Below are 9,374 nucleotides of genomic sequence, written 5' to 3'. Positions count from 1 at the left end.
AGAGTGTGCAATTTGAGTTAGCTAAATGTTGGTGTAGCTACATTGATGTGTTTCAAATCATATGTTGGTGAGGGTAGCGGTGTACTTTGCTTTTCATTGTCTTTTTTATTGGGAAAGCAATGAGGGATCAGGATTGAAATATGGTTGCACTCATCAGTACAAAAACTCACTCTAGCTACAGTATCACTGTGACATAGCAAAATATGTAGAACAGGATTGCATTGCATTTTGTGTGTGTATGTGTGTGTGGTACAGTGTCATGGCATGCATGAGAAAATACAGTGTTAATCTGTCAACCAGTGAGCCACTAACCTTCAGCCTCACACTGACTAGTTGACTGCTTTTTTTAGCACTCTCTAGCTGACACACAAACATACAAACATATGCACACACACACGCACACATATGTGTAACTAACTGGACTAACACAAATTACATTTGTGGAGTTTCTTTCCTTCTTAATGCGTTTGAGCCAGTCAGTTGTGTTGTGACAAGGGAGGGTTGGTATACAGAAGATAGCCCTATTTGGTAAAAATCCATATTATGGCAAGAACAGCTCAAATAAGCAAAGAGAAATGACAGTCCATCGTTACTTTAAGACATGTAGGTCAGTCATTCAGGAAGATTTCAAGAATTTGAAAGTTTCTTAAAGTGCAGTCGTACAAAACATGAAGCGTTATGATGAAACTGGCTCTCATGAGGACCGCCACAGGAAAGGAATACCCAGAGTTACCTCTGCTGCAGAGGATGAGTTCATTCGAGTTACCAGCCTCAGAAATTACAGCCCAAATAAATGCTTCACAGAGTTCAAGTAACAGACACATCTCAACATCAACTGTTCAGAGGAGACTGAGTAAATCCGGCCTTCATGGTCGAATTGCTGCAAAGAAACCACTACTAAAGGACACGAATAATAAGAAGAGACTTGCTTGGGCCAAGTAACACGAGCAATGGACATTAGTCCTTTGGTCTGATGACACTGGTGGCAACTCCTTCAAGACTGTTGGGAAAGCATTCCAGGTGAAGCTGGTTGAGAGAATGCCAATAGTGTGCAAAGCTGTCATCAAGGTAAAGAGTGGCTACTTTGAAATATATTTTTGATTTGTTTAACACTTTTTGGTTACTACATGATTCCATATGTGTTATTTCATAGTTTTGATATCTTCGCTATTATTCTATACTGTAGAAAATAGTAAAAATAAAGGAAAACCATGGAATGAGTAGGTGTGTCCAAACTTTTGACAGGTACTATATATATATATATATATATATATATATATATATATATATATATATATATATATATATATATATATACTGTATGTATATGATGCTTCATTAGATGAGTGTTTAATCCATGCCAATCTGTTTCTGATTTAAAATAATTTAGATCAGAATGTGTAGTAGTCTAATTTGAACAATAATTTTCAGTAGCAGTATCCCCCAATGAATAATATTGCATGTTCATGTATTCCACAATACATTATAAAGACTGTTCCCTTCTGCTTTACACCTTACAATTTTGATATCTCGGCCTATGTTGATATTCTGAATAGATAGATACTTTGTTAATCCACAACATGCAAGGCTATTTATCAAAGATGAGTTATGTCTACACAGCCGTCTAGAGTGAACCAGAAAACATTAGCGAGATGTTTTCCTGAAATAGAAAAACATCTAGTTTTTCCACTTGTTGAGGAGGCAGTAGCAGCATTGGAGGAGGAACCGCAACAGTTTCTTTCTGCTCTCTGGTTGACTGCTTCTTATTATTAGCATTGCATAGCTGCTTCTCTCGCTCTGTAATAGAAAAAAAGGAGAACCAAGGCACTCTTCATAGCGCTCTTAAAAGTTCCTTTATTGCTATGGCATGTTCAGTGGAACAACTTTTAAAACTCCGATTCGTTTCGGCATGGCTTTAGTCAAGGAGTGAGGTTGTTATAGTTTGTGCCTGTGCTTAAGTTCTTATTAGCCCCACACGAAAATCACAGAATTGGCAATTGGCAATTTCCACTCTGACTCGCCACAGCTCTCAGAAACACCTGACTACTGCACAATGTGACAGGAAGCGGTTTTATGTCTGTTTATATCCCACCTGAAACCATGTTACCACATAAAGCACAACCACAGTGACTCTAGACACGTGGCAGGCAAAGGAATGAGCTGTAGTACTGCTTTTAACATAATGTGTGTGTGATTATGTAACTTGTGAGGGAGGACAATAAAGTTGTATTATATTTGTTTGTCTGGTTATTATCATGTCATAATAAGGTAATTGATTGATGTAATTACATGGACGTTTATATATTGAGCAGATTAATACTGTTAGGTTTCTTTTTAATTTCAACATCTACTCTTCTAATGTCAAATGAAAAGATACAGTCCATTGGGCTAATAATAGTTATAAAATATTTCCCTGGTTATTTCCTCGAAATTAACCCATAAGAGCATGCATGTGGAAATGGACAATTAGCACTTCATGTATTTTTGTATTGATGTGTGATATTTGGTGTTTAAAGAAATATGTATCAGAAGGAAAGGATTCACTCAGGTAAATTTATTAAATGCAATATAATTTACCAGATCTGAAAGTGTTTAAGCCAAGGCATGAGTAATTTACATTGATATACAGTTCTAACAGGCCAATAAAACAAATGAACAGCATGTCTGAAAACGATACTTTTATAGATGATAGATTATGGAGCCAAAAGCTGATTTTCCTAGTTGAAGTGGCTGACTGTAACATTATGAAATCCCATCTATGYTGGGTCAAAAATACAAAAAAATTAACGAATCAGAAGAAATTAAGAACTCACAAAATAAAATTCAGGTTTATTGTCATACAAGAAATTCACACATACATTAAACAGACCATAACAGACAGCCATTTAACAGACAGAAAATAAACCTATTTTCTTTGGCCTTGCCATCTCATACAAACCAACTTTGTATGGTACAACTAAAGTACAATTACAAAGTTACTGGAATGCTTTGAATTTAATTGTTTTCTGAAATTTGTACATGTTTGTGTTGAGATAGCATGGCATGGTCAAACCACAAGTAAAGTCTATTTCATAGAGAAGCATCAACTTCCAAGCACCGTTTGGTAACCAGAGATCACTGTCGAAAAATGGCTGACCTCCTAACAATATGTACAAAAATATAAAATGTAAATAAAAATACAAACAAATTCTCATTTTAAAGTACTGTATCTTGTTAAGAAGGTAGAACTTTGACGTCTTGGGTTTTCTAAAAAAAATTGCAGTTTGGTGTGTGTGTACACGGACGTTGAACTCTACTTGATGATGGCCACAGTTTCCCCCCAAAACGTTRGGCGGTTAAGGAGAGAGGTTGCAGCAGCTTCCAGCGGGTTGAACACGCAACTCTTAATCATCGTCGGTTTTCTGCTTCTTTGTTTCAACATCATCCTGCAAGGAACAGGTCAATATGTGATCAGTCATTTTAATTTCTACGTGTAAATGCAATAGATAGATTCAAGTTGCTGCATTACCTCGTCATCATCATCACCTTCTGCCGCCCTCTTGCCTGCACGACCCTCGACCTCATCGTCATCATCTTCTTCATCACCTTCAGAGAGGAAGGCAGGTTTAGATTCTTGCCGTTACAGTTTATAACACATAGAGGGCGCTCCAACAAAACAATTTCTCAGGCAGACTGCCTCAGACTAGTACAAGCAAATACACATCACTGCCACTAGGTGCATATGTCAACATGTAATGGATACTCTGTCATCCTAGCGTTGTGAAAGACCAGATCACTTACCCTCAGCATCATCTTCCTCATCCTCCTCCTCTCCCACATCATCATCATCCTCCTCTACATCATTGTCCTGATCACCATTCTCCTCAGCCTCCTGTGGAAAAACAATACAATGCATCTGATATGTTTGTCTCCAGGGAAGAATAAATGTTGGATGACACGTTTATTTCGAAGTGAAAGTAATAATCAGATGATATGTTGTTAGTAATATAAACAAAAGAAAACATGAGTTGCCTCAGATTTACTTCTACAAATACCTTTTTTATAAGGATAATGAAGAAGACAGGTGAGAACAGGTGTAAAGAAGCTGATGGTTCCATCTTAAAGGTAAAATGGGGAAAAGGGTCTATTAAAGGTAAAGTCMTAAAGGTGAAGTCTTACAGCTTTTCCATTGGCTGGGGTGTCTTTTCCATTTTCTGCCTCTTCAACAAGCTTCTTCTCTTTCAGGTCCTGGGGAAAAGTGAAAATGAGAGACTATGTTTGAGTCATGTGTTGTTTGTCACATGGTGGATAAAATATCTATCACAYGTTCAATCAAGGTTTCAGCCTTCAGATTTATTTCTAGAGTTGGGTGTYGTTTTGATGACTTCTACCTAAATGAGCGGAAGGTTGAGAAGGTTGTCACACACACGCACACACACACACCCCCTCTCTTCCTCCAACCTCACCTAAACCTGTGAATGCTTTCGTTTTTTATTTGAAATGCAACACTTTGATCCTAAACCTTCTATTGGTTGCTTTTCTGCTCTACTCCCCGCCAACTTTTGGAGATCTAATAGAAGTGTTGCATCTTGACACCATGATGGAGTTGAGTTCAACGATAATTGTAGTTCAGTCAAGGACACATCTAATGGGACGCTATGAAGACACGCCCGGAAAAAGACTACAATTCCCGTTTAACCCTGGTAGGTTATTTTAACACAGCCAATAAGAGCGTGGTAAAAACGAACGCTACCAGAAGGAGGCCYACTAAATTAACTCCAGGGAAGTGAGACAATAGCGCATAGAAGGGATATGCGTTTGATTGACTTTCCATTCTACAAATGAAGACAATAAGGTATGTAATCAATCAAAACCCATTCTGATCGGGTGTTGGTGTTGCAGGCTATGTTTAGGCCTTTCACTTGAAGGACAAAAGCACTTTTTCCAATAGCCCTTTATAGTGCCCAAAATAAAATAAAGATTTTCTTACCGTCATTKGTTTTAACATCTTCATATAAGGACATATATTCTTTAGTCTGAGTAATGCTGAGCCCATACGCCGGTAAGCAGCTACATCTCCCTGTACCCTCCACCTTCAACAATACATGTACATGCCAATATTGTATTGTAGCCTACCTATAGGCAACTACGCACAGCGGCGCCGCGGCTCCAACAGCGAAGGAAACTAAGCATACTTCTCATCCTATAGGCTAACAGAGAGACATCAACATACTAGCTTTGTTTTATCATCACCGGGGATCGTTTGAGCAGCATATGGTCCCCTGTGGCTCAGTTGGTAGACCATGGTTTTGGGTTCGATTCCTACGGGGACCAGTACGGGAAGAAAGTACGAAACCTCACTACTGTTATTCGTTCTGGATAAGAGTGTCTGCTAAATTACTAAAATTGTTAAATGTAAGAAGTAGCGCGCCATTGGTTCAGCAGGTAGAAACTATGCCTTCAAGAGGCAGTGCTGGTTTGTGGTGAACGCCCCCCGCCCCCTCTCTCTCTCTCTAAATAGGGTTACGCTGGAGAGAGAGAGAGAGAGAGAGAGAGCGAACACAGTTCAACTTTTCGCTCGCACTCACGTCTGACACTGGTTATTCCAATCGTTATTGGCGCCACCAAAGCCCACATATACACTCAACTGATGCTCTGAAACCGGAAGGCTCCGGAGCTCCGATCGAGGCACTGTCACATTGCGCGCAGACAAGCCTGGTGGAATGAACACATCGGGTGGCTTATCCATGTCAATACAGCCGTAAATCACCCAACATTAACACTGAGCTTTAATACTGGAGCAGCTATCATTACTCCGTTTACAGTTATGCAAAAATAATTACGCTCTTAAACCTCCCTCTCTAGATCATCTCGTACTTAGGTCGGGTATAATTGTMTTATGTTGGTTACGTTATTAAACATTTACGCGCTGTTTAAATCCCTTTCACCTCATTCTGTATTCTAAAAGGCGCGATGCTTTTATGCCTGAGCCATTCCCCATAAACTTCTATATCAATATCCTATACTCCATGAAACCAACTCCAAAAACAATGGGATATATTCAAGTAGCAAGTTATGACAGACCGGTGCGAGGTACATAATCGGAGAATGGATCAATAGCCACTGTAGCAGCCGCGATTGCGTCCGGTAACTGCAATGTAGCCTATGATATTTGATGCAAACAAAGGTAATTAATCAAAACGGTAAACCAGACGTGCGTGTGTGATTGAGTTATTCAAAAGAGCTTAAAATCGGTGTTCAAGAGAACGGACACGTTAGCATAAACAAAGAACCGCGCGCAGACTGTTATACTCCGGGCAAAAAAAAGCATCGCTTGGCGTGTATGTTTCAATAGACTAGTGAGTGAGTGCAACTTTCGATAAATATTGTTTGCCTACATTTTATCTAATATAACAGAGATCTCCAATAAAACGGTTTCCATTCCAACATCCGCAACAGAAGACACATCCAAAGCCAGTTAGGTTTAATGAAGCTCGGCTGAACACTTGTTCCAGCTTCCGATAGTTGTTCTCCATTCAAAATATTTAGTCCGGGATAGATTTAAATGAAAGAAAGTGTAGAAGTTGTCATTTATTCATCACTCAGGTCACAAATTGCCGTCCACTTACCTTGGCAGAGATCTCCGTACTAGTTTCGACTTTTGCGTCAGCCATGTTTCTGTCTTAGCCTAATGTAACAAATGTTGAGATCATAAAAAAMATTTATCAATAATGATACAATCCACTCAGTCCGACCACTGTAAAAGAAAAAAAGATAGCCAATAGTGCCAGTGGCATATGGCTCGATAGGGGAACCTTTAATATACAGTTCTGGGTGGAGTCGGGGGACGGCCAGTGCGTTATGATTGGTCCATWWTTAGGAACATTTCTAGCCCGGATTGGTCCGAGGGGAACAATGGACAGTATTTTCAYAGAGACGCTCACGCCCCCTAACCAGTCTCTCCGAATCATTGCTTTGACGAGTAGCTGTCCGCCCCACCGCGCTGGGATCGATGACCCCCATAGCATAGGCTACTCTCTGTCAACACAAGATTACATCAAATCAAATCAAATTTTATTGGTCACATACACATGGTTAGCAGATGTTAATGCGAGTGTAGCGAAATGCTTGTGGTTCTAGTTCTGACAGTGCAGTAATATCTAACAAGTAATCTAACAATTTCCCAACAACGACCTAATACACACAAATCTAAAAGGGTGAATGAGAATATGTACATATAAATATATGGATGAGCGATGGCGGAGCGGCATAGACAAGGTGCAATAGATGGTATAAAATACAGTATATACATTTGATATGAGTAATGTAAGATATGTAAACATTATTAAAGTTGCATTATTTAAAGTGGCATTGTTTAAAGTGACTAGTGATCCATTTATTAAAGTGGCCAGTGATTGGGTCTCAATGTAGGCAGCAGCCTCTCTGAGTTAGTGATTGCTGTTTAGCAGTCTGATGGCCTTGAGATAGAAGCTGTTTTTCAGTCTCTCCGTCCCAGCTTWMATGCACCTCGCCATCTGGATAGTAGCGGTGTGAACAGGCATTTGTAATATATGCCAATATTCAATTGCGACTCCCCCATAGGATATGTCCAATAGTGGACAGATGGATTCAGTTCTAGACTACTGCATTGGGCAACATGTAACACACACATTCGCAGTTGTTATATGTAATAACACATAAATCATTACTTGAAAAGGTTATGTAATGTTTATTATATGAGGTGTTGCTGGTTGACCCTGCGTGCACTTTCATTTGACTGATAGACGCTCTAGTTTGCTAAAATACATATCTTTATATTCTGTATATGAATTAATGTAGCCTAAATAATGTAATGAAGAAATCTCTCTCTCTCTCTCMCTCTCGCTCTCTCTCCGCACGCCTCCCCTTCTCTATCTACGCCCCTCCCTCTCTCTTCTRTCTGTCTTTCTCTCTCTCGCGCACGCTCTGGAAAACGAAATGCGCCCTTTTCCGCGGGTAAAAGCTTCCCTTTCCCGGCTCAGCCATTATTGTGTGTTTGTGTGAGTGAAGGTCGACGCCACCAAGATTTACTTCTGAAAGATGTTTAGAGCATACGTGTTGGAGGATCCGTTGTTTATAAATAGCAACCAGTCAGGAAATGCATTAATATGCTACTTTATGCACGTACTTTACGCACACTGCAGAAATGTGGCACAAAGAAAAAATGAGGTCATAATGAGGTTAACCTATAGCCTACTACACCAAGGAGTCAAGGACTATAAAAATATAGAACAAAGCAAAAAAGRTGGCACATTGTCAGAAAACAAATGTAACAGTGTTGCATAGTGATTCATTTTATACAAGAGTGCACCATTGAAATAAAGGGAGATACTTACCTCACCAAGATGGCTTTTTCCAAGTGCCATATGTCGTCGTGATTGTAAAAGAACTAACCTCATTGGTAGATGAACTGGAGCAAACATAAACCTGACGCTTTGCCCCCATGGATTGGATAATCCGACTTTCAATCAAATGTAGTACTCCACTAGGGGTGTTTGCAAAACCTGGAGAGTGTGGAATTATTTATTTAAAACCCTCAGTACTGCTGGATAGCACAAAGTCACTAGATGCTGACATATGTTAATTCATGATTTTGAATAAAGAATGTATTTTAAATGGCCTATTAAGACAGTTGGGCTATGCACCATATAGTATGATCCCATTGACACAGGGCACTGATGTCAGTAGTTAATTGCAACAGTTGTACCTAGGGTCATGCACAATAACAATATTTGTGGTTGTTATTTTCTGTAGTGAATAAAATAGGAAAAAGAGAATGGAAAAAAGTTTTGTGTGTTAACAAAAAATATTCTACATTTGCAAAGAACTCTGACTGTATGTTTTCAATCTTACATGCTGTAAATGTACACTAATGTGTGGTATGTATTCAATGATCAAAGCAAGCATGTGTTAAATTTGTAAGGAATTGTAGGGCATCTGTGTCAGGTTGCTGTGTGTTACGTTGTAGAAATGAAAACATCTCTTCCTAAGGAGGCCCCTATGGACATGCTGTGACCTGCAGAGAGGATCCAGTCCTGGATGGGAACATGTGTGTTGTCCTCTTACAGAGATGGGATCTTATCTCACACGGGCACATGCATAGTACATACAGTACACACACACTCACATGCACACACACACACACACACACACACACACACACACACACACCTGTCTCTTATACACATCTAGATGTGTATAAGAGACAGAGATTAATTTCTGTAAACACTCTATAGAACTATGTCATTTGTGTGAGCAATTACGTGACAATTTTGGATATGCTACACGCATTACATTTCTATCTGTGGTAGAACAACATAAAGAAAAGCTGTGTGATTGTCAATGGGCTGCCTGTC

At 39.4% G+C, this 9,374-nt stretch overlaps 1 protein-coding gene across 2 annotated transcripts; it reads right to left on the bottom strand.

Moving 5' to 3' along the window:
- Nucleotides 1-2,817: 2,817 nt before the first annotated feature.
- On the bottom strand, nucleotides 2,818-6,806 carry LOC111971426 (prothymosin alpha-A). 2 transcript variants are annotated; one of them, XM_023998196.2, is made up of 5 exons: nucleotides 6,609-6,806; nucleotides 4,159-4,227; nucleotides 3,781-3,871; nucleotides 3,509-3,585; nucleotides 2,818-3,425 (listed from the first exon to the last, which is right to left on the bottom strand). In XM_023998196.2, the coding sequence occupies exons 1-5, from the start codon at nucleotides 6,651-6,653 to the stop codon at nucleotides 3,384-3,386; spliced, it is 324 nt and encodes a 107-aa protein (XP_023853964.1). In that variant the 5' UTR covers nucleotides 6,654-6,806; the 3' UTR covers nucleotides 2,818-3,383. The 2 variants fall into 2 exon arrangements, with proteins under 2 accessions (XP_023853964.1, XP_023853965.1); XM_023998197.2 differs by lacking the exon at nucleotides 6,609-6,806 and adding an exon at nucleotides 5,233-5,314.
- Between the last annotated feature and the right edge of the window lie 2,568 nt (nucleotides 6,807-9,374).

This window comes from Salvelinus sp. IW2-2015, linkage group LG13 (genome assembly GCF_002910315.2).
Source record: "Salvelinus sp. IW2-2015 linkage group LG13, ASM291031v2, whole genome shotgun sequence".
Taxonomy (NCBI): Eukaryota; Metazoa; Chordata; class Actinopteri; order Salmoniformes; family Salmonidae; genus Salvelinus; species Salvelinus sp. IW2-2015.
Note: the sequence above shows the minus strand (reverse complement) of the source record. Positions and strands in the feature narration are given on the sequence as shown.

Bases quoted from the DNA above. Each gene is read 5' to 3' on its own strand.
- LOC111971426 (XM_023998196.2), bottom strand. From the start codon at position 6,653: ATGGCTGACGCAAAAGTCGAAACTAGTACGGAGATCTCTGCCAAG. The intron at 4,228-6,608 runs GTAAGTGGACGG...ACTTTTCCCCAG, and splicing joins GTACGGAGATCTCTGCCAAG to GACCTGAAAGAGAAGAAGCT. The intron at 3,872-4,158 runs GTAAGACTTCAC...GTTTTTCCACAG, and splicing joins CCCCAGCCAATGGAAAAGCT to GAGGCTGAGGAGAATGGTGA.